The sequence below is a fragment of the Chaetura pelagica genome, unplaced genomic scaffold (genome assembly GCF_000747805.2).
Source record: "Chaetura pelagica isolate M959 unplaced genomic scaffold, ChaPel_1.0 scaffold228, whole genome shotgun sequence".
Lineage (NCBI taxonomy): Eukaryota > Metazoa > Chordata > Aves > Apodiformes > Apodidae > Chaetura > Chaetura pelagica.
In genome coordinates this window covers 903,823-929,894 of record NW_009954225.1, presented here as the reverse complement: position 1 = coordinate 929,894, position 26,072 = coordinate 903,823, and the positions used below count along the sequence as shown (strand labels likewise).

Genomic DNA, 26,072 nt, shown 5'->3' with positions numbered 1-26,072 from the left:
GACTTTGAAAACCCAAATAGCATTTACTGGGAGAATTCCAGCTTGAAAGTGATGCTTCTGTCTGGACATACTTACTTGGCATATTTATGAGACTCTGAAGAAATGAACAGGTCTTTTTTTACCTGTGCTTTTCTGAATTCCAGTAGCTTTACAAATAGTCAGTTTAAAAGATCTTTGCTATGGGCATTGCATAAATAATTTTATATACATAAGCATATATGTATATATATTATCTATGTGTGTGTGAGTACAAATGCATGTTAAACAAAAGTCCTAAGAAGATTTAAAAAACCCATAGCATACTCCAGAACTTATTTTCTACAATGAACTATATTTTAATAAATCACTTCAGAAATCGAAGCTGTCAGTGACCTTTTAAAATGACTATACATATACAGCACGCTGTTAGATGAATATTGATTTTTTTCCCCCTCGACTGCAAGCAACGTTTATAGAATTAGTTTTCATTCTGAGAGATAATTATTTAGCTTCAATTTTGTTTCTTGAAAGTTTATAATTAAGCCTTTTGATTTTGAGCTTTCTTTTTTAGTTGTTGAGTCCAAGTAACCAAGCAACTATGTGCAGAAATTAACCTTTTTATTATATTATATACTGTAGTAGTAAAGTTTGTTTGAAGTGCATGAGTAAAAAGTTAGTGAAATTACGGGAGATACAATCTAATATAGCAATAAGAGGTGCATTCACTGTGCATCTGAGAGGAGGAGGGGGGGAAAAAGAGTTGTCACTCATTTTGGCCTAAAATTTATTCAGGTTTCTAGGATTCTGACATCAGAACCCAGATAACACTGATTAGAACCATAGGGCTTTACAATAAAAGCTAAAATATTGACCATATGATGGCAAAAAGTCTTTTATTTTGTGGTTAACTTATTATCTTCTAGCTACTGTCTGATGATGTTGGTGGTGCTGTGGAGGATGATCTCCTTCTTCTTGACAGAGATCGTGATCGTTCAGCACTGTAGGCAACATGCTTATCATAATTTTGTATTTGAGCCTCAAGGAAATCCCTCTGTTGCTGGCTGATTGTCTGGCTAATCAGTCCAGGGAGAGCTTGAATGCTACCAATTAAAGTTTCCAGTTTAGTCTCCAGAGTGACAATTCTCTTCTCAAAATCTTCACTCCTTTCATTCAGGTCAGAAATCATGTCATACATTATGTTTTGAGTCTGCAAGTAGAAGGATGTAAACAAAGGTTTAGAGAGCTCTTACAAACATTGTAATAAGCAGCAGAACTCTACTAGAGTTTGCAAATGCTTTTGCATGTCACAAAAAAAAAGGATATGAATATCATAAAAATACATAGTCTTGCAAAAAAATTCTCCTTGTATAATCAGAATAAAATTTCTACTAAGTTTGTTTAGCAGAAAGGTAATATATGTTGAGTAGCACTTCGGATCTCAAGGTCTGAATAAAATTAGCAAAATACCAGACCTTTTTCGGAAGTTCAGGTGCTTAGAAAAGCCCTGTGCTAAGCTTTATGACAGTCAGTTGTGTAAGGTACCAGGAGACCAAAGGCTCCAAAACTGTGATCCATCTTTGACTCTTGTGTATTTCCTCTGGTTTTAAACACCTTCATTCTTCTAAGCAGATCACAAATGTTGTTAATTTGTTTCTCCTGAAACTGACCAGGTTTTCTTGAACTGGCTACAGTGAGAGTAGTTGGGTGGATTGTTTTCTGAAATGCAGTGCAAGGAGTAAAAACTCAAAATGTATGCTTCCCTACTTTTGTGCTCCCCCATCTACCTGCCCTCTACAAAGCAGTGTCCAGTGACAGTAAGTATCTGAGGTATACTTTAAAATGACAGTGGTCAGTAATAATGTAATCTAAAATGTGTTATTTAATAGACTTGGAACTTGTTAAAAATACTGATTTAATTTTTCCCTCTGATAGAGTGAGACTTAAAATTAGACTTAAGTAGGGTCAAAACTGGATGTAATTCAGTAGACAAACTTGTTGAAGTTTATAAATCATCCAAAGGGAATGGAAATTAATTGAATGACTGACTGCCTGGACTGTAAAGCTCTTCAATATCAGATGGGTGCTGATAATCCATTTCACTGCACCCTGTTTCAAGATGTTAGCATAACCGTTGAAAGCAGCGAAGTCTACATTAAATAGCATCTGAAAAGTGCTTACCAGTTGCCAGACTGAAATACACTGAAGTGTATTTTCAGCAACTGAATTTGTCAGGTGATGCTCAAAAGCAAAAAGGGAATGAACACTGAGTAGTTTAATCGTCAATGCACTTCAAATTGAGAAGGGTTTTGAGGCATACAGAAAGGTGTACAAGAAATCCTTAGGTAAAGCCCATTAATGCCTCTAAGGTAGCCTCAAATTAAGATAAAAGTAATTGTTAAATACTGAGGTCTAATGTGAAACATGGAATGCTATCAGGATAGCCTTCCTAACTCCCTGGTTATTAATAGCTCAAAAAAGATTAATAGAGCCTTTTGACATATCAGCAAAGTAGGTAGCTATTCATTATAAAAACTTAAACCAGACCAGAATTTACTTGTCCAAAGTCACTGCTGCATAGCACAACAGGAAGAGAAAACCAGAATCTCTAATTCCAGTCTTTGTGAGAGTCTACTTAGTACAGTCCCTCATGGCACAGCCACTATCACCAGATGGGAAATCTCCTTACACTTCTGCTGCTCTGATGCTCAGCATCTCAATTATGAAATATTTTTCAAATGTACAAAAATTAAAAAGATACGGTGCACTCAAACCCCTGTAAGGGCCATAAACAAGATGTTTCATTCACTAGGTGTTACAACATAACAGACATGTATTTTCATTTTCTACAAATAAACTGTTAACAATATTTTAATTTATAGTGTATAACATCTTCACTTCCAAAATCTTAAGTTTGAAAGGATTAATGATAAAACAGTAGTAATTGCCTACTAACCTTTGCCAGGTCCACCAAAGTGTTGGCTTGATCATTCAGTTTCCTTTGTTCCATTTTTACACTTCTTAATCTAGGAAGTGGAGTTTTAAGTCAGATTTTTTGTTTCTGCAGTCATATTAGTGTTTCTGAAATGCATGCACAAAACTTGCAAGAGCAAATAACTACATGGACAATGCCTTGGGTTCTTTGTGTAAAATCAGAATCGGTCATGTGCCTGCTACAATGAGAAGCATGCTTCTTCAACACCGCAAAGGAAGAAAGAGCAAGGAAATGTGATGTCCTTGAGAATACCATTTGCCATGGGCAAAGTTGAATTTAAAAAGGGAAATAACAATTTATCCAGACTGTATGAAAGAAAGCCAAAACATTCTTCAAAGCCTCAGTATCGTGACAAGTAGATATAGGAAGAAACATAGAACAATTGCTTTTTTGTAATTAATGTTGTAGCAATCAAGAATCTTCCCATGCCTACATGACTAGATACAGGTATTAGCCCTGTTCTGTCGGAAATGGATTGGGTTAGCAGGTGTTTGAACCTGATGGAAATACAGTGATAAGTGAGTTTCTCATTACTTTAAACAGAACTTCCATCTGACCAGCAGCTAAATAACCAACATACTTGCCAATATATTTAATTTTCTTACATAGTTTGTCACTCTAAATATGATTACATCTTAAACTTTACATTAGACATTCATTTTTCAATAGACTATGTAAAGTATGGCATTGAAAAACCAGGAAAGAAGCAGCAAGGGTATACTTTTTTCCTTGATGCCTGCCTATCTACACTATTATTAGCTATGTACATTCTTTGAAAGATGAGCTTTCTTATGTGCTCCCTGAAAGAAACTCCATGTTTTTCAGATTAACTACCAGAGGAGTGGTTTGTAGATGCTATTTTCACATATATGCAATTTCTCCCTTAAGTATGAGATAGTTTTTCAGCAGTTCCCAACAGAGATTTACTTGGACTTTCAATAACTTTTCTGGTTGCTGTTATAAGAAGAAAATAACATTTTTCAAAACCAACATAGCAATTTGTGATAAGATACCATGCAGCCTACTAGTATATCAAGGGTCAACCCAGCTAACCATTTGGTTAGCTGTCAAGTTTGGAACCATTTTGTGCTTGGTGGTTTGCTAATGCATGCTCTCTTTCTCAGTGGTGGTGTTACCTAGAACACTTGTTTAAAGAAAGCCTTCTTGGAGACACTGCAAAAACAAGAAGTTTCTGTTTGTATATTTAGTTACTGAGCATTTCTTTTCATATCTAGGCTAACAGCCATGAGAGAAGGAAAGTGAAATATCTTCTAAAATGCATAGAAAAACCTCTGTTAAGGCAGAAATCCATTGCTCACATAAAATTGATACTTCAGTGGCTTGTAACTGGAATGTCATATGCTCTTCTTCCCCTGGAGGCTTCCTTCAGAGCATAATATAAATTTCCACAGAAGACTGTAGGAATGATGCTTTCAGAGGCTATGAGCTGGAGCTATTCTAAAGCAAAAAATATGGAGAAGTCGCCAAAGTATGGAGTTGTATCGTTACAGTCTCAGAACAGAATAATTACTCAGAGGTAAGTATGTAATGATTTCAGTAGAGAATGATAATGCTACTGTTTTGGTGAGCACTTCTCAAAAAACCTGCTGAATATGTGTTTTCTGCTTTTCTTAAGATTCATTGACTCATCTGTTAGACAGGTAGTATTTAAATTTTAAAATTCCAAGAAATCTATTGTTATTGTCCCAACAGAAGTACCAGCTGACAGCAACATAATTCCTCACGGTAACGAACCCGGTAACTATCACAGACTGTAAAAATGTATCTCTAGGTAATGGCAAGTTTTTAGCTGCAGCAGTCAGATTTAAAGAAAACTGTCAGGCTTTCATTCTTAAATTTATTAAGAGAAAATATGAAATATCTTGATTTTATGAACTTCACTTATCACAGCAAAAGATCATGATTCTGGTTCACGTTTCCATGGCAGCAATCAGACTACTGAAGTTGACAAATAAAGACTCTTTTTTTTGCATGCAGACAGTGGTAAATTCTGCAAACTTAGAAAGGAATAGCTCATACAACTTACTTCCGAGCTCTATTTTCATTTTGTTGAAATAAAAAGACAAAACAAAAGAAAACAAACTGTAAAATACACTAAAACAACCAAGTGAGCACAGTGGGCTCAATTCAGTAAGTGGGAAGTACTACAGAGTTGCTACTTCTTTGAATCTAACTGCCTGAGGTGGAGTCTAACTCACCTGCATTCATGATGAAGGAACCTACAATAGCTTTAAACCCTTCTATTGATTATCACATGTGGATTTTCTTATTTGTACAATACATAAAATGCCTTTTGTGATGCCTTTAATTATAATAGTATCATTTAGGGTATCATTCACCTTCATCTTTTTTAATATGCATGAGAACTGAGACAGTCCCAGACAAGCTGAAGGCAGTTTTAGAGCTGTGACCGTGAGTTTGAGACTGTTATGATGATTTGCCCTGGTTTCTTGTATAAAACTGGCCCTGACACTTCACTCCTCTGTTTCTGTCTCCAGCGAAATGGTTGCACAGGTGAAGGAGAGGGATCAATAAAGACCTATGAATCCAGAACAATGGAGAAGAGAGATATACTACCAAGAGTTACTTGAGAAAGGTTTACAGATACAAAGAGAGAAAAAATAATTTGCACCCATCAAGTCTGCTGCAGCTGGAAGAAAATTATCTTCTTTCTTTCTTTCTTTCTTTCTTTCTTTCTTTCTTTCTTTCTTTCTTTCTTTCTTTCTTTCTTTCTTTCTTTCTTTCTTTCTTTCTTTCTTTCTTTCTTTCTTTCTTTCTTTCTTTCTTTCTTTCTTTCTTTCTTTCTTCCTTTCTTCCTTTCTTCCTTTCTTTCTTTCTTTCTTTCTTTCTTCCTTCCTTCCTTCCTTCCTTCCTTCCTTCCTTCCTTCCTTCCTTCCTTCCTTCCTTCCTTCCTTCCTTCCTTCCTTCCTTCCTTCCTTCCTTCCTTCCCTCCTTCCTTCCCTCCTTCCTTCCCTCCTTCCTTCCCTCCTTCCTTCCCTCCTTCCTTCCCTCCTTCCTTCCCTCCTTCCTTCCCTCCTTCCTTCCCTCCTTCCTTCCCTCCTTCCTTCCCTCCTTCCTTCCTTCCTTCCTTCCTTCCTTCCTTCCTTCCTTCCTTCCTTCCTTCCTTCCTTCCTTCCTTCCTTCCTTCCTTCCTTCCTTCCTTCCTTCCTTCCTTCCTTCCTTCCTTCCTTCCTTCCTTCCTTCCTTCCTTCCTTCCTTCCTTCCTTCCTTCCTTCCTTCCTTCCTTCCTTCCTTCCTTCCTTCCTTCCTTCCTTCCTTCCTTCCTTCCTTCCTTCCTTCCTTCCTTCCTTCCTTCCTTCCTTCCTTCCCTCCTTCCTTCCCTCCTTCCTTCCCTCCTTCCTTCCCTCCTTCCTTCCCTCCTTCCTTCCCTCCTTCCTTCCCTCCTTCCTTCCCTCCTTCCTTCCCTCCTTCCTTCCCTCCTTCCTTCCCTCCTTCCTTCCCTCCTTCCTTCCCTCCTTCCTTCCCTCCTTCCTTCCCTCCTTCCTTCCCTCCTTCCTTCCCTCCTTCCTTCCCTCCTTCCTTCCCTCCTTCCCCTCCCTCCCTTCCTTCCTTCCTTCCTTCCTTCCTTCCTTCCTTCCTTCCCCTTAAATGCGAAAGTTTTGGGACTGGCATGCAAAATTATAGAGTGAAATACATTATAAAGATAGCTGTTCAAAGTGTGGCTGGGAAAGAAAAAAAATTTCTGCTGCCACCTTCTTCACACCACCTGCTCAATGAACATTTAAGGCAGGTTGCAGAACAACATTTTTTATTCCATGATGCTTTTCTGGGCTTGAATGATATACAAAACTGCAGATTGAGCTGTGCTTTTTAGATTATTCTCTCAGTATGTGCACAGAGACACACACACTCCAAAACACATACACAAAATAAATAGCAAAGTTAAAATCCTAAGGATTAACTTTTGCAATCTAGCATTCAAGTCTAGCAAAGGATGCACAGGACATGACATCCTCTACCCTAGAGCCCCTGGCACTCCTCTCCACCTTTAAGCTAATAGGATGATCAAACTGGGAAAATAAACTCCTTATATTAATATTAAAATTTTGTAATCTTTTTATACCCTCAGGTATTTCTACAATATTTCTATGGTAACATTCAATCCTGCAAGTTTGCTAATTCTAATAAGTAATCAGATTTATAGAAAATTTCATACCTTAAGCTTAGCTATCTATTACTTTATGAAACAGAAAAAAATTAACAGTGAGTCTAAATTTACTAATAGGAAATATGATAACCCAGCCTTTCCCTCCTGTCTTTTGTGCAAGATATACATGTTCTCTTCACTATGGATGCTTTTCTTACATCTCCTCACAGGCTGGCTCAGACACAGACAGACTCACACTCAAAAGTTACCAAACATCAGTTTGAAATGAAGCTTACTTAATTTATCTACATCTTCCCAGTATGTTATGGAAACTAATTTCATAGGCTGTACAAATGGTTGCCTCATGCTGGATGGGGATAAATAAAGCAGACAAATCATGGCATGGATCCTGACCATTTATCTGGAATAATATGTGGTTTCTGGGGACAAAAGTGTCTTTTTTTTTTTCGCCTCCCATTTAGTCCAAGGAAGACTAATTGAATCACTGTGCAATTCTGCTGATTTTGATGTGCTTTATTTTAGACAAACATTTATAGTCTAGCAATATTATGGCATTCAGCTTAATCCTACTACTAGTTACAGTTGTCAGGCTTGTTTTGAACTCCTTAAGAATTCAGTAAAGGGGTAGAACTCATCAGAATCATGCCAGAGGTGCTTAAAGGTCACACAACGACTGTTGGCATATATTCTTTTTTCAGAACAGTTGTCAAGGGTCACAGCTGACATACCAACATCTGATTTTATGCACTGAGAATATATAATAGAGAGAGCCAACTAACTACTGTTGGGCTTCACAATGACCCTTGAGTATTCTTTCCATTAAACACTACATACATACTCATTGGCTCTCTGAAATCACATAATTCTGATTTTAAAATCTACAAATTAAACTTTTAGATTCTATCTTACTACCTGTAAGCAAATATGTAACAAAAAAGGATGGTTTCTGTGGCAAAAGACAAAGTCATAGATGGTTCAAGAAGCATGGGAAACTTTTTTTTTTTTTGCATACAGGTGATACAGTAAAACCTTATATTTGACTTACTCTATAAAGGCAACCTCAAGGGAAGTATTTTTCTCTGTAGGGCCAGAGAAGGGAGGGGCAGAGAGAAGGGAAGGGGCAGGATGGGACACAGGGACTGAAAGTGACTAAGAGGGAGAGAGAAACTAAGAGAGAAAACACCTGGAAAGGAAAATGAAAGCAAAATAGTACTTACTGATGAATAGCTTGCAAGAATTTGCGTTGATGTTTCCTTACTTTTGCATGGTCTATCTTTTTAACCAGCTTTGTGTTTTTATAAATTAACCATGTTTCCCTGAGTACATTGGCTGCTGCATTTTTCACCTGTTTAATAAAAGAAAAACACCAGGCTGACAAAAGTAACATTATGTCTTTTTTTTTTTTTTCTTCTTTTCTGGTATAAACTCTTTCTAAATCTTTTAAGACCTAGCCTAGCTGGGATGTGGGCACATCAAGAAGCTGAGGACAGAAAGCAGTAACTGGACCAACAGAACTGCTGAGCCATTTCCTTTTTACTTATAAATGTGATATCAGGACAAGCTCTCTTTGCACCAAGGAATAATTTGTCCTTCTTTAAAGAGTTAGCACCATGTGGTGCTTATGCAATATAAATTACAGTGAGGAAATACTAATGCATTATATATATGGTAATTAAATAAATGTATTTAATAGGATCCTAAAATTAATCTCTTTCTTGCTTAGTACCTCTTAATTCTTTTAGCAATTTAACAAGTCTTTTAAATTTCCAGAGCTGTTTGAACATACTTAATTTTTTTTGTTCATATTTTCATTCCTTTTTTCTTTTGTAGCCTTCCCCAAGGAGATGAAAAAATACCTTGTAAATTAATTTGGCCAGTGTTATACTTCATAAGTGCTTTGAATTTTTTTTTAAAATGAGGATTTCCATAAAGTGTTAAAGGTAAGAGTACCTACAGTTCCTTCTTGGGCCCTCCAAAAGTTTCAAGAATGCTTTAAAACATCAGACAAAGAATTTCAGTGCAATGCTGATTAATGACAGAATGACCAGGTTACTTGCAAACAAAAACTGTCCTTATTAATAATCTTTATTTTCTCTCCCTCCAACTTTTTATCATGCCAGTCACTGCAGCATCAGAGCTCAGTCGATCTCTAGGTACAGCCTTGTACCTGCAGAAGTGTTGGAGAACCTTGGCCTTTACTTTGGTGGAAGAACAACAACATTTTAGAGACCTCTTCACAACCACTGTCTAGTCTTTGCACTTCCACGAGGTATGGCCATCTTCAGGGTGTGAGGAAACCTCTCTAGTATTGCCTAACCAATTTGTAATGTGCATTTCAGATGTATTTGCTTGGTTTGCTTTTCATGTGCTTTGTTTCATGAGTTTGAAGCTACCAAAGCACCACTTGGATACAGTATTACACTGATATTCAGATTTATATGAAGGATAGCTGAATAAAATAAACTTCAAAAGGCACAAATTAATACCAGACATAAAATCTGTCCAATCTTCACAATTTTTTTTTCCCTCCTGAAAGACATTATAAGCCCAACTGTCAGATTAACTAGTTAAGTGCCTGTGGGTTAAGAAAGGACAAATTATTTTCTGTGGTATAGTATCAATAAGCTCAGATAGACACTTCAAGTCAGACACACTTTATACCTGGGTAAGAACTGCCTTCTCACTCTTCCTTAATCTTTCTCCACTATGACTACACAGCAGAGATACAGGCTTTTAGTGGTGACCAGCATAGGGGCATACAGGTTATTAATGGTGACAAGCTGCTACATAACAATAACATTTTTTTGTTTTATAGCAATAACAAAGATTAAACAAGTTGAGAGGGTTATGTAGTTCCTACCCATGTACATGTTCAATCAACACTGACCTGTTTTATTTTAAGAAAGCATTAATATTGCCCTTTTTTTCTGCATTCTTTCATTTTTCAAGATGTCACTGTCATTTAAATTATCTTTAATAAGAAAAATTTAAAATATTTCTTATGAGTTGTAATGATCTCTACAGGTTCTTTAAAAAATAGTACCTTCTAAGATCACAGTTAGCTGCAAACATTTTTCAAGGCACTCCAGTACTGAGTATCACTAACTGAAACCTGTGTTAAGTAGACAAAGCAATTGCAAATACTGTCTCATTCATAAACTATGAATATGTCTTTTTATTAAGAACATCTCTCATAGCTTCAAATTCTTGTATATATCAGTAATTTAATCTATTTTACCTATGAAAATGTATATATTTTTCCCATTCACTGAATGAGAAAGTTTTTTAGAATCATACAATAGTCCTTCATGTCACAGCATTTAACTGTTATACAAGTTACCTTCCATAGTTATACCAGTTATCTTCCAGCTGCAAAGACACTCTATAGAAGAGTATTCAAATCCTCAAAAAAAATGGTGAGAAGTCTCAGTTGCTCTAAATTCCTGACCTGGATTGGCACAACTCCAGGCACAAATACAGGCTGGGGGGACAATGGATTGTCAGCAGTCCTGAGGAGAAGGACTTGGGGGTGGTAGTAGATGAGAAGCTCAACATCAGCCACCAGTGTGTGCTGGAGCCCAGAGAGCCAGTTGTGTCCTGGCCTGCATCAAAAGAAGAGTGGCCAGCAGGGCCAGGGAGGGGATTCTGCCCCTCTACTCTGCTCTAGTCAGATCCCATCTGGAATACTGGGTACAGTTCTGATGCCCTCAGCACAGGAAAGATATGGAGCTGTTGGAGAGGATCCAGAGAAGGACCACCAAGATGATCAAAGGGCTGGAGCACCTCTGCAAGGAAGACAGGCTGAGAGAGTTGCGGCTACTAAGCCTGGAGAAGGCTCCTTCCAGTACTTGAAAGGGGCTACAGAAAAGCTGGGGAGGGACTTTTCACTAGAGAGGGCAGTGATAGGACAAAGGGTACTGGTTTTAAGCTGAAAGAGGGGAGATTTAGCTTTAGATATTAGGAAGAAATTCTTCACCATGAGGGTAGTAAGGCACTGGAATAGTTTGCCCAGGGAGGTTGTGGATAGCCCATCTCTGGAGATACTCAAATTCAGGCTGGATATGGCTTTGTGCAGCCTGGTCTAGTATGAGATGTCCTTGCTCATGGCAGGGAGGTTGGAATCTGATGATCTTCAAGGTCCCTTCCAACCTTTACCATTCTAAGATTCTATCATTCTAAATTAGAGAAAAACTCAGGGTATTCAATGCCTCCTCATCGCAAAATTCCACCCATTAAATGTTCAGTAGGAGAATGGAGCAGGAGACTACTTAAAACAAATGCAGAAATAATTCAACATACATTCCCTTTTGCAGTTGTGAACATAAAAGGTGACTTACTCTTTTAGTTAGCTGTGTGTCCATCATGAAATTATGCACATGTTTTTCAGCTTTGGTAAGTTCTAACTTCCTTGCCACCACAGCTACCACCAGTGCAGTGCACCCAGCACCCTGAAAACAATAAAACAAACCCCCATGATGTTACTACTGCATTTTGCAGTTTTTAGCAAAAGCGTCTCCTTTGCTGTAGAAGTATGGTGGGCATCGCTGATAAACACAGAGAACACACTTACAGCTATTTCAGTTCAGAGTATTATGGAAACTCATTAATTACAGGCTGGTAAACTGTCAAGGCATCAAAATAATTAGTGAGCAGCATAATTTAAAGGTTCTGCTTTTTTTTTTTTTTCCTGCAGAGGTTGAAAATTTGAACACATTCCATTTCTAGTGTATAAACAAATGGGGTGATAAAAACATTTTAAAAACCCAGAATATTAGTAAGTTAATGCAGAATCTCTTGTTCTTAACAATTGTCTCAAGGTTACAGCAATTGCTAAAGAGGAAATAAGACTAGATAAGTATTCAGCATACAAAAATTAAAAGTTTATTAGGATTTTCTGTAGGGCCTAAAATAATAATATATTTACTATTTAGTCACTTTTGTATAACTTCCCTGTTGTTCTCCGAGTCCTTCAATGATCTCTTCCTGCAGTATTTCTGCTTCTGTTACTACCCTTTAAAATACCACACATCCAAAAGAGCGTTTCTTCAAAATTTGGAGAAAATACCATATTTCTAATGTGTGCTGTGTATATGTATGCATACGCATGTATATACACAGACATGCATGTCTGCAACTGGCCAAATCCAGTAGGTGCCCATCTTCTTGAAATGCTCATGCCTTTATCAGCATCACAAATTTTAATATTTTTAGGGGGGGGAAAAAAAGAAAGGAAGCTAAAATGAGCCAATGAGAAGCATCATCTATTATGCACAACTAGAGGTTTAATTTACTTTATTAATAAATTTTGCTACCTTAGTCTTTTTTCTTTTAAAATCCACATCTTTACAGGTTCTTTCTTAAAAAGTACAAAAATAACATTAAACATATAAGACAGTGTTTAACTTGCAGGTTCACCCCTATTTAGTTGTTACTGCCCCTCTGCCAGATGCCCTCCAGTATAAGGCAAACTCTTGTTACATACTGAAGTTTATAAATTTTCATTCACAGAGGTTTCTTTCACTCTTCCTGCATTTATCCCAGTAATTTACTCTCTCTCTGCATTCCCCACTCATTCCCCAGTGACTAACTGCCTCCCTCTTTCCAGAAAATCCAGAAATCTCTGAATCTAGCTTCCAAAATATAAACTCCACTAATAAACACTTAAGAGACTACAAAATAAATACACTCCTTCAAAACCCTTATTCACAACAGTGTTCTCAAAAAAAAATTAATCTGCTCTCTTAGCTTACCTACTCAAACACCCAACAAATTTTCTGAAAATGTCCATTTAATTAATTCTCCATTCCCCTGGTAGGTTATTTCAAGAAATCCATCTGTTCCCTCACAAACACCTAATTCTCTGCAATTAGTTCTCACCTATTAAAGTTTCTTTCCTCAACAGCTCTCAACAGTCCCTTAAATGAGTCTGCTGTGATTTTGTTGCATTTCCTGCTTCTCTTCTGTTCTCAATACTGAGCTTTCTAGCTTTGCTGTTCCCTCTTCTCCAACCCTGTGAAATCTCACTTCTCCATAAGCTGAGTCAAAATGGGGCTGTAAGTCCCTTTGCTTCTCCAAATCCCACTAAGTTAAAAAGGAAGAAGATAGACAATGCAGCTTAAAGCTGGGCACTTCTGAAATGCATCAAGTCTTCTGAGAAATGAGTGGGCAGGAGATGCTCTACCATCTGCCCTGTCTAGAAAATAGCTCTCCTTTGGTCTCCTTCTTGTGAATATGGTTCTGCTAATATGCAGAAGAATTCTCTGTGGGCAAATAAATAAACTACTCCATACAATAGCAAAAGCATGAAAACAAAAGTAGGTATCTTTTGGCCCAGGGTGTCAGGATAACTAGTGCCAGATGTTGATGACATAACTTGAGTTCTCCCTGCATACAGCAAGAATGCTGAAACAGAATGAGATAATTAATACAGACACCTCTAGCAAAGTGGCACAAGACAGCTGTTTATGCCAAGTTACCAGGGGAGTGAAATATCAGATCCCACTTTACAACTCTGCCAAAAAAGGCTAGAGGAATGCTGACTTAAAAAAGGAATTTAGTTGGAGCTCAAATTATTCTAGCCTTTGTGATTAATTCCCATGCTTTTTCAGAGTGGCACAGCAGTTATATGGGCCAAGCCCTGTAAAAACAGTAACTGCACATCTCCCAGGAAAGACACTGCCTGAAGCAGCAGAACATTGTCACCTATGGCAAGCTGTGACAACTGCCTCTGTGGTGTATATGCACAGCTATCTTCCTTATCTCCAAAAGAGCTTACTGCAATGGCAAGGTATTCTAGACCCAAATTTCCCCTCTTGGCTTTGTCGGCTAGCACAGGATCTCAGGATACAAAAATAAGCTCTATTAGCATTTCTGCAAAAGATGGAAACATTACCTGCACACTTACGTTTCACTGCACCTTGAAGGAAAAAAAAATGTTCATCCTTTAGACAACTAACAGCTTTCAAATAAAAGATCAAAATTCCACTAAAAGTATGTGATGCTAATTAGTATTTTATGTTACAGTGCTCTGCCCTATTATATGGCTTCCCAAGAGATCTCAGGATCTTTAAAAATACTAATAAAGTGAGAGTTACTCCAAATTGCAGAAATTACAGGCAACACAGTTACTTTAAAATGGAAGCATCATTAACATCCTACCTGCCATGTTTTTGAATGTCCTGGCTCACAGGAAAATCAGTAACATGAATTCAATGAATTCAATTCATACTCATATGCTCAGGTATTTTCTTATACAAATATTACTCAGCTGTTCAAAAACCTGGACACAAATTATTACAACAAATACACTGTAAGCAACGTGGGAAAGACAAAGTTTTACTATATTGCTCATTTGTGCCATTTGATGGAAACAGGTAGTAACAGAACCATCCATTATTTTTATTTCTTTCAAGTACTCTATGATCAAGGGTTTGCCAGCAACCACCAGTTTCAAAAGTTGATGTACCTGAATTTTTCTGTTGTCCAGAGACTATGTACAGGATGAACAAACATAGCTGTTAAACCAGAAGCAGCCCTTTAAAGATCACAGATTTAAAAATGGGCTTTTCTAAAACATCAAGACCAGGAATCCACCAATGAGCTAAGCAATGCCTATTTTCTATTTGCAGGGATCTGAAGCGAAGCACATGAATCTCATCCTGAATGCACAGTATTTCTTGCTTGATATGAAATGGTGTGTATCAGCCTTCAATAAATGCAAGAAGTCTGAAAATCAACATATGACACATCCTCAGTCTTTCAGTTGGGCAAAGCAACAAACACCAGACAGTAGGATCAGATCTCTGATGGTGATGCAAAGCTTTTATTTCTAAGCAATACAATCTTGAAGCATAAGGTTTACAGTAATTTATATTGAATAGAACTCGACTGTCAATCTGTTTAGCTGCTGTACTATATGAAAACATATTGATGTATGTGCAAATGATTTTAGGACATTCTTCATCTCCTGAATTGTAAATGTGCTGCTTCTATTCATGACAAAGAATCACACCTTAGGTTCAAATGCTCATGTAGGTAAGCCATTGTCCATGAAAGCTCTCTTTTATGCCTAGAATACAAGTAAGTTGCCCAGCAGAAAGAAGCATATGTGGTATCTGACCCACATATATACTTAGGTACTTGTTAAATACTAGTCAGCTAATTATTTTCTCAGTTATACAAGCCTAAATGATGACTGATTTTCCTTAGAAAAGTGAATGGAAGGACGGACTATGTATGAGAGAAAAAAAAGAAGAGCCAACAGGCACTGGCTTTTTGACATTAAGCCCAGACTGTTTGAAAACAGCAAGAGACAAAAGGTTAACTTCATAGTGTTTTAAGTTATACTTTAAATTTAGCAACTGAACAAAATGCTAAAGCATGCCCTTCAGAACAAAATAATTACTACTTGGTATTATCTTTCACTGTGCCCTTAGGCATCAATAAACTGCACAGATTCTGCTCTTGGCACTTAGCTTTGAATTACTGCAAGCTTCCTTTCATCTGTTTTAACAAAGATGATTATACCTTTTTTAGCCATATCAGATCAGAAATTATTGCAATGGTTATTTTCTTTGCCTGTAATTTTCCCTATGTTGCTCTGCACTGTATCCACCTATTCCCTTCTCTATAACTTCCCATATTTCCCCCTCCCATTTTCCTTCAATTGCAATAGTTTTTACTCCAGGCTCTTTCATCTTGGCAGTCTGGAAGCAATGGATTTAAGCTCTTAATAAACCCTTTCAGATAAAATCCTTTGCATCATCTCTTGATTTAGGAAAAGCTCCCTGGAAACAGGTACAAATTTAACATACAGTTTTCTTTCAAATTCCTGCCCTTATTTTTAGGATATTACCTACTACAAAGCCTGGTAAAACTGTGAAGGTACTTGAGATTCTAGTGTGCCAAGATCACTTGTTTTGATCCTACATAACGCCATGTTGTTCCCCACTGTCTTTGCTGTAGGGAGATGGCAAACTTCAAGAATTTGGACAATTTATTTCTAGTGTCTTTATACAGTACTGGTATCAATAGGATCAGGGTGCAGAGCCCTGAAAGGCTACAGGAACATAAATAACAATGAATAAAAATGGTGGGTCTGTATTAACCAGTTATACTGTACACATCACAATATTAGACCTGGCTTTGCCTTTTTTCTCCCTTCAGAACCTGCTGTGGTTTACCAATGCTATACCAGCTGAGATAGCTTCAACAGTCTAATCCCAGTTCTCTGTCCTCCTCTTCACTGATGGAGCCCATCCTGAGCTTTCTGTTGTTATCATCAGAACTGACAGATCAAAGCCGAGTAACTTTAAGTTACCACAGATCATTTTACATTATGGCAAAACACAGCAAATATAGCTAGGGCAGCTGGAGGGAAAAAGCTGATGTTGTCTAAAATATCTGATGAGGTTGAGGCAATGGAGTTTGGATCAAGACCATGCTTTTCCTACCACTCACAAGTGCTAAGACTGAGGGTTCATACCGGTGCAATACACACTGACTGTATAACTGCAGAGTTCAAACTTCAATAAAATATAGCATTTATATCTAACATTCTGGTAAGGGGCCAGTTTTAGTGATAACCAAAGAGAGGCGCCTTCAGCTCTTCAAGTAAAAGGTTACCTAAGGCAAAGAATAGTTAGCATCTGCTGACAAGCTGCACTGAGAACAGCATTTGCTCAGCAGAGAAAACCTGTACTCCTCTAAGTAAATGCCTCCAGCACTTCCACTTGGTTCTTTCTTTGGTGAAGTTCCAAAATATCTTTACAACAACGTATAGAGCCACTTCCGCAACTGTGTGGAGGTCACAATGTACACCTGGAGGGTGCTGTTGGTGAGAAAGGGAACAACACCATGTATCAATTTCTCAGCTGAAAGTCTCCTGGCAGCTTTCATTTACTGGACTGGAAGCGAAGTGCAGCCTTTAGTGCTGTTGTCACAAAAATGTCCTGCTATACTTGCCTGCAGCTGAAAGAAGGCAGTTGCCACATTTCTTGCTCATTTCCCTTGGGATCCACTGAGGGAGAGAGAAGGTCCGCTTTGCAGACATACGGTTCTGGTGGGAAACTTAGCTCTGCACCAGAAAAGGCACAACATTCCTCCTGCTGCTCTGTATAAAATGAAAATCCTGTAAGAATTTAAACAAGTACTCTGTTCATTTGGCTCTCTACAACTTGGACTTACAGGACCACAGGGAAGGGGGAAAAAAAAAAAGGCAGAAAAAAAAAAAAATCTTGCTTGAAGTAAAGCTGTCTCCAAAACAAGCAATTCAAAACTTGAGGGCGGAATCCATCCACAAGACAGAGACTAGGGAAAGCATTGAATAAACGTGATTTTGTAGTTGTCATTGTTTACTGGGGGAGATGTGTAACCTTGCAACACTGAAACAACATAGGATGAGAAACAGAACAACAGCTATGCCATCTCAGCCAAAAAAGGTGACCTAAAATAGTTTTGCATGATTTATACTTTCATATATTCAGTATTTGCCTGCTGTCCTGGTTTGAGCTGGTTTAATTGCCGATCCTGAGTCAAACTGTGACACCCATCTACTGTTTTTTCAGTGGAGTTTGTCTGTGCCACAGTTAGAATTTTATTGTTACATTTAAACTTCTAATCTACACAACAGCAGATTAGCAGAATCTTCTAATTAGTCTGTAAGCTTTTTAGCAATGTTGCAAAAATAAAAAATATGAAAAGCATTATACGTCCCATACAAATATGAAATTGGCTTAATACTCTCAGACACAGTAACCAGTAGTGGTAGCAGGGATGAAGTAAACTCCTTTTCTGAGTAATGTAAGCTGGGTACTGGGAAACATTTCTGAGACAAGAGAGAAAATGATGACTTATAAAATGAATACAATCTCTCTTTATAGGGGAATCTATAATTGAGAGCAACTCAGAGAAGCCCAAGAATTGAATGCACCCTGGTGGCTGGGCTCCTAGAAAACCTTCAGTGGTCCTAACAGCTAAAAAAGCCCTGAAGATCAAGACAAGCATTTTTGCTGAGCAAGGAAGTGAAATCTGATTTCACTAAAAAGCAGGCTTAACAGCCTTCCATACTGACAGGAAACACAACTCAAATAATTCAGGGTGACAGCTACTGTTGATGTTCTTGTCCAACATCTGTGTTGTAAATACAAAAGCTGCATGAGAACGAGTGTAAAAATATATTATATTTGCTATATTAAACCTAAAGTTATTGCAGATGAAACCAAACCAAGCCGCATTTTTTCAAAACAAAGCAGAAGTTTTGCTGTAGCAGTTGTCAGCTACGGTCATATTTATGTAAACAAAGACATCATGGGACAATTGCTGTTTATTCCAGCCAGCAACTGACTGCCTTTGAACTTGCTGAAATGCATCTGTAACTTCTAGCTAGACGAAAGTGGGAAACAGTTCCCCATTCCTCTAACACTTCAAAAACTTCTCTGGTTGACTGGTATGAACTGAAGACCTTCTGAGAGAGGTTTTTTCCTTAATTTTAATAATTCTGGTGGAGAGGGGATTTTGTTTACTCAGGAGGAGGTAGAGCCTCTGCCACCCTCTCACATTTCAGATTACTGGCCTGACCACCACTGCTTCAGGGATCATACTCTGGTGCTTCTCAACTCAATTCTAATATCTTTTTCTTTACTTCAGTTAGAAATTTCATCCCAACAAGCCATAGCCATAAAATAAACCCAAACTACGTTTATTCCTTACAAAAGTTTCCATTTTGTTAATCTGTTGTGCTGGAACAACAACAGTAGAGGAGCTAAAGAATTTCTGAGCCTCCTGAGTTTTTAATAGTTTCAACTCTAATAATTCAAGCATTACTAAATGTCTTCTCTGTATTACAGTTTTGCTTGACACACTTTCCAGACAGGCTGTATTATGTTAGAAGGAATAAACACAACCTATTCTGAATCCTGATGTCACTTATATTTATAAACAAGCTCTCAGGACCAACTGAATCAAATTCTATCATATATCTGAGACAAGAACCCGAGATGCCACCAACTTGTACGAAAAGCTTTTCATAACGTGTTGGTAAGACCATGCTGAGTCTGAGACAAAAATGTATGCACAAATACCACAATTTAACCCTTGATAAAGCATGCTCTATTCTCAGAAACATCTCTACTGCCACTTTTTTCATGATGCACAGGGAAGAAATTGTGATTCTTTTGAACTAAATGCAGACTTTCACAAGGATATTAAAAGCAGCACCATGAGATACTTTAAAATCAGATCAGATTTGCTTTTGATTGATGATTTAGGACAAATAAAAACTAGTATCCCTAAGGTCTGATTGTATATATCGAGCGCATTGCAACTATTCTAATAAGAACTCTTCATCTACATTTGGGGTGTTCAAATCCTGCAGTTAGAAGATGCTAATTTAAAATTTTCCAAAAGAAACATCTAATCTTATCCACCTCTATGATATAAATGTCAGAAATGTTTCCTAGTTTATTTGGTTTTTTCATAGATTTAATGATCTCTTTGGAGTTTATTTCAGTAACAGATGCATTTAAGCTGCACTTGCAGCATTAGCAAGGCAGACACTGAAATAACATCTATTTCATTTAAAGCAATCTTCATCCAAGCTATAGCAAACCACCCTATGCATCCTGTGACAAGACAATTGTAACTCATCTATTTTACTATAGCAAGGTTTGATCTACCTAGTCCTGTATGTCTGCTTCTAACTGTTGGCAGTTGGCTATGCAGGAAAATTTGCATCCTTTAGCTTTGCATCATACAATAAATGAACTACCACATCTTATAATGCTAGATGTAAAAGGAAAAGAGTACTTCTCAAACCTTGTAACAGATCTTCGTATTTGTAGTCAGATTAATCGTTTGCCATTTTTTTTCATCTTAGATAGGTAAAAAAGCTTGCAAAGATGACCCACCACATAGTCAATAAATGCATCTTCCCGTACGTTATCACCCTTACTCCTTTCCTTTATTTCTACCAGTTTCTACTTCTCTTCTTTAATTTTTTGCTAACTTCATTATGCTCCACATAAAGCAAGGCAAGTTTGACAAACCACTGTAAAATGGCTCCAGAAAGCCATTAAGGAGGTGTAAGTTCTGCCTGTATAAGCAGTTTCACTTAGCACCAGCACAAAATGAACCACCTGTAGCTGAGCTCAGCCTGCTGACCAGGATCAGAGATCTGCCTGGGTATGCATTGACAACTATGGATGGCATCTTCAGAGATCAGACAAAACTCTTCACAAGCTGTATGGTAACATGGTGAAGATGCTGTAGGCCTCCCCATCTCCTCTCTATCCTGTTCTAGTACCTGTGGCAGCACTCATACTTCTACCACCCCTCATGCACTTGAAGACCTACCTAATATATACAGAGGGTAGAGGACACGTCCACTATCCAATTTATCATCCACCTGGTCTGCAGTCTGCTACTGCTGCCTAGTGAAATCTCTTTAGAAATGCATTGAAAGGTAACTGAATGGAGGTACTGGCTTCACTTGCCTTTCTGCAAAGTGTCTCTGAATTAACCCATGCCACCAACTCTGTATTGCACTGTGTCAATATTTTAATTAAAATTTCACATTTTCACATAAATAAAACATATTTAACTGTTTGCAAGATTAAAAGTAAGTTGTTCAAGATGACAGCACATATTTTTTTCAGTATTTGCCTTCTTTGTTCACAGGTTTCTTTTTTGTTGTAATATTTTTTTCCCCCAAAACATTAATTAAACTTCTTTGCTGTCTTACTGATTCCCAAGGCTTTTGGTATAATCTGAATCTATGCAAACTTTTTCCTTTTTTCCAGCAGCATGCATTTGCAGAATTTAAAAGATGTCACTTGAGCCAATAACCAAGATAACAGCAGCTGCAGTTTCAACAGCCAACACAAGTTGGTGCCATCAGCAGACTGCATAAAGTCTACTTCCCAGGCTGCAGCACCACGCAGGGTTCAGCTTGAGCAGTCCAACTTTCATTGCATAGAATGCAATTCCTGAGGCAGAAGTAGGAGGCCAGCCAGGGCACCTGAGATCTCCCTGCATTGGGGCAGAGATACCGAAGGAGTCCTCCACGGGCCACCAGTTTTGCAAAGCCAGTATTAACTTTTCAATGGTCTGTGCCACTACTTCAGTGTTCACAAATATTTCTATTTATTCTCCCTTCCACCCTTTTTAACAGGGACCTTATTTAAAAGCAAAAATTCGGTATTTGTTATTGATCACACTAATCAAATTGCTACTTTAGATGCTAGGGAATTATACTTTCTAAAATCACATACACAGTTATCCTGGTGTATCTTTTAATTAGACCATCAACCACTCCTACTGAAATACAAATCAGTAAGTCTGTCCTTTTAGGATCTTATCTTTTCCATAACAAACATTATTTCATTACTGTACAAGTTTCAGAAATGTAGCTGATCTAAAGAGGTGTACTCAAGAGGTAAGTGTTTTGATATTGCAGGTTAGGCTGGAATGATTATGCTCATTATTATGTTAATTTTTTCATATTTCAGATTCTTTAAAAAAATAATAGAATAAAAACAGAAGCATAATTTCAATATCTGACTTTCTCCCATTGCTCCATAATTTTCTTCTCAGAGATAACGTTTGCCAAAGCCTCATTGTGCATGTCCTTAAAAATGTAATTAGGGGTCAGTCTTTCAGTGTTGTTTGAACTATCATCACACGCTAGCTACCTGGCTTTTTTTGTTAAGGATGTTTTCTATTTCTGGAGGTACTTGTCCCAGGCTCATTACCATAAGATTCTGGCTAAAGCCTTCATGCTTCCAAAGCAGCTGCATAATGTTTAATAATAAAAAAACAATCAAAGACATGAAGGTGAGTATCATCCATACATTTTCCAATTCTAATTTTAAACAGAATCTTGTTTCAGCTGTGAAGAAGAAATGCCATGTGTGCAAATGGTACTATTAATCAGTACTTTAGTTCCTAACCAAAGCAATGGAAACAACTGCCATAAATAATTTTACATCTGTTTCTGTTTTTATTTTGATCTTGTTTTCATCATAAAAAATCATAAAACTACTCACAGATGTTAAAAATAACAGTACAGATGCTGCTATCACTTGCAGTAGCATAAACACAACAGCAGTGTGAATCCTAAAGATTATAAGTATTAATACTAATATTCTCATTGCACTTCTGCAGGGCTTTGAAGGTGTTAGATTTCTGTATGTTTTTTTTACAACGAAATGCCAAAAAGTGCTGAACAATTTGAGTGAACACAGTTATCTGATACTCGCACCTTCAAATATTTGCTTCTCATTTCTAGGCACTGCCTCTGAAGAAGGAAAGCTTTGTAACAGGGTTCTATGTCCATTCTACCCACCCTTGTGACATTATATACCATTTGTTTTCCTTTTTTACTAATGCACTGATGACCACGTTTTATTCTCTCTGCAATCAAAATCCAGCTCAGAGGACCAAAGGCAAGTATCCCAGAAGATGGCAGATTTGAGCCTAGCCAACAGCCTTTAGAAAAGCCTTCTGAGTCATTCCTTTGCTTTCAGCCTGTACCTTCCCAATAAACTGCAAACTGAGTATTTAAAGAGCTATGCATTTGCTACCACCAGAAAAAAAAAACCAACAACACTGTAAGTCTTTCCCAATAATGGTCAAAGACCTGAAACCTATCAGATGCTTAACAATAGCATTTGGAAAAAAATATTAAACATTATAAAAATTTACTGATTTATTTCACTCTTTGGACATAAAATACATTCTTATAAACACAAATTTTGCCAAAAACTGCTCAAAAGGGAAAACTCTTTGATACTGTTTGGTTTCACCCATAATCCAAATACACCTACTTTAATAAACGTAGTTATTACAGCTGCATTACTTGTAATCAATGGCAAAAATTCAGAAACAAGTATGTATCTTACTGTTACATAAAGTACATATAATCCTTATTCTGCTCTTCCCATTCACAGGGTCTTTTATGCAGGAGCTGATACAAATAAAAGTGTTAAGAGTCCAGAGTTTTTTAACTTCTAATTTACTGTACACATTTGTACATTTCCCAGACATAATAATACATAACTTTACTCCCTGCCTAACTTTTACCAAATGGTGCAATACAGAAAAATTAAAACCAGAAATTAAGTTAAGTTAGTAAACATTTACTGAATATGCATGGACTAACAATTGCTGCATTGTATCAATGGTAACAAAAACTCTTAAGTGAAAATTGCACTACATAAATCTACTTAAAGCAATAGAATGCTACAGATAGTATGCTATTAGACTTACAAGGAATAATGTAGAAAACTACTCTCAAGCAAAATGCTGTAGGAGATTAACCACCATCACATTTGTTTCTTTGTGAGTAATTTCATTTTAAGAAATTAAAATCAGAACTGTAGACCCATTATTAGTACTAGTCTAACTCCACGTATACAAACATAGTTGAATTTATATGATACCTTAACATCTAATGAGAGACTCCACAAAAATGTTGAAGCTATGAATTATGTCAGTTTTCTGTGTATCATGACACGGCTGTTCTATTTTACCTAAAGAAGAAAGCACTCCATTTCATTACCAGGAATGAAAGACCATGGGAATGGTGTGAGTAAGTATACTTTACAAACCAGAAAATAAATATTTATGACCACCAAAAGTTTCAGGATTTCAGGATAGCAAACTTAATCTCATACCCAATGAATATATTCAGAAACACTCACCATAATTCCAGTGAGTAAACAGACTCCTTTCCCACAGTATGTATTAGGTACCATGTCACCATATCCAATGGATAGAAAAGTTATTGAAATCAACCACATAGCTCCGAGGAAGTTGCTAGTAACATCCTGTTGATCATGGTACCTGAAAAGAAAAATAAAATAATTTCTTTTATCATTAAAACTTTCGTTTAACTTTTGATTTAAGAGAAAGAAATTGCATTAACTGTTCATGCAACTGTTCTTGTATTCTACAGTTGTTTCCTTTTTAAAAACAGCTATAAGGAATTAAATGAAACTCCAATACAATTACATCAGCAATAAAGAAACAGCAGGTACAAAAATAGCACCAGTAGTAGGGGTATGGTTTATAATTCAGTAGAAACGTTGTGGTTTTTAAGAGAAACTCCTCATCAGGGGTACAGGTCCTGCTAATCTACAGTGGAATGAGACCAGTCTACTATAATTGCTGCAGACTGAGGCAAATATGAAAGTCAGAAAAGGATGTGTGGGCAAGCAGACAGCAGAGCACACCTCCCTCTCCTTGGCTTAAATGCAGGACTGTAATCAGAAATCTAGTAATGAACGATCATGCAAATGCTGACTTAGACAACCTAAGATCTTCTCTCTCCTTCAACATGTTCAAGATAAATGGAAAAGTATTCCATTGTATTTCTTGTCATTGAAAGATCTTTACCTTAAATACAGCAAAACCTCCCTTTTGTGCTAAGTCAGCTATTAAGTGTGATTTCCTGATGTGCCATTTGTTGTCCTAGTTTTACTATTCTAGTGGAATATGTTCATTTTCTCCTTTAAAAACCCCTGAATTCACATGAATAATCTAGTCTTCACAATGCATAGGTATCTGTTCAAGTGGGAAGCCATGAGGGCACATTTTAGGGCTAAAACCTATTGCCACCACTGAGTCCATGGGGGTAAAAAATGTCTAATAGCCTAAGTGGAATTTTGGTCCCTGGACAGAGTATCTCTGCAACAGAGACTATTTGTGGCAGCCACTGCAGTCTCAAGGTTGCAATAACCCCTGCAGTTGCTGTGAAGCCTCAGGTTAGCTACCTATGCTGTTGGATCCTCAAGGGTATTATTTTAGCCAGTGTCTAAATCCATGCCTCACAGTAGAGCACAGAAATCACAGAGAGCCATTAGGGAATTAGTTCACAAATCTGTAAGCAACCTGCTTTCTACAACTGAAACAATTGCTTCAGTTTCCTTCCTTTCTGAACCACAGTCCCCCTGACAGAGCAGGAACACAGAGTGAGCACAAAGGCACTCAGAAAACTCCCTAATCTCTCAATTGCAAGATATTCAGTATAGGTATCTGCAAAATGCCTTTTTCAAAGTCCCACCTATGCCCTGGTGGTTACAAAAACCTAAAAACTCTGACTGCCATGAACTACAGCAATCCCTCCAAGACAAGTCTGTTCCAAATTTCACCTGTACTCTGCTCCCTACTGGTGTGAGTGTTGCCTTTCTCTCATATACAAGCTTTCTCTTACACAAGCTTTGAAGGTTTTTTGTTCTGCACATAGAGCAGTGCAATATCAGCCCAGATTTGGAGCTCCTAGGGATGACAGTGACACAAATAATAATCACAACAGCAACAAGATCAGTAAAAAAACCCCAACAGCAAACTTTATTTACCTCATGACAAGAGCTCTGCACATGAAAAAGAGATCTGACATTGCTTTTTTCCCAGTCTGCACTCAATGTCATGGATTTTAGTGTCCACTTAAAAAAATCAGCAAATAATAGTTGTGAAATGTACGGATACAGAAGGAGAGACACATTGAACCCACCCAGGAGGCAAGAAGAGAGACTATCATGCAAGTCCCTGCTGAGTATCATGTGAGTGATATGATCCATAGGCTTTGTATGACCTTTACAGAAGGGAGTTAAAACCACAGCACATATTCTCAGGGTAGTAATTCAGTTAAATACCAATAAATGCTTACATAAATAGTTGTAATCAATTTCTTTAATGCTCTTCTTTGGATTTTGAACCTGGCAATGTCTATACTTCAGAGAGAATACAATTCTCCTATGAAGAGGAAAATGTGAGGCAATGCTTTTGATTTTTCTACACGTTTTCCAAGTAGCTACTCACTCACAAAACTTAAGGCCTACATGGGGATAATTATAGAAATTGCAGTAAGTCTAGAAACAGAACATTCAAATACAATTCAGTAAGTTCCTAAAATAAAAAAACTGTTTCACAAAGAATGCCCAAACCTCTCTCTTA

At 37.3% G+C, this 26,072-nt stretch overlaps 1 protein-coding gene across 1 annotated transcript in view; it reads right to left on the bottom strand.

Moving 5' to 3' along the window:
* Nucleotides 1–467: 467 nt before the first annotated feature.
* LOC104394006 (small conductance calcium-activated potassium channel protein 2-like) overlaps nt 468–26,072 on the bottom strand; it is a 213,582-nt gene continuing 187,977 nt past the window's right edge. Inside the window, exons 4-9 of the mRNA XM_010003541.1 lie at nt 23,819–23,960; nt 11,459–11,569; nt 8,339–8,466; nt 5,019–5,027; nt 2,933–3,002; nt 468–1,186 (exon numbers count right to left, since the gene is read on the bottom strand). Coding sequence (XP_010001843.1) covers nt 899–1,186; nt 2,933–3,002; nt 5,019–5,027; nt 8,339–8,466; nt 11,459–11,569; nt 23,819–23,960 — 748 coding nt within the window. The 3' untranslated portion in view covers nt 468–898. The remainder of the gene's footprint in view (nt 1,187–2,932; nt 3,003–5,018; nt 5,028–8,338; nt 8,467–11,458; nt 11,570–23,818; nt 23,961–26,072) is intronic.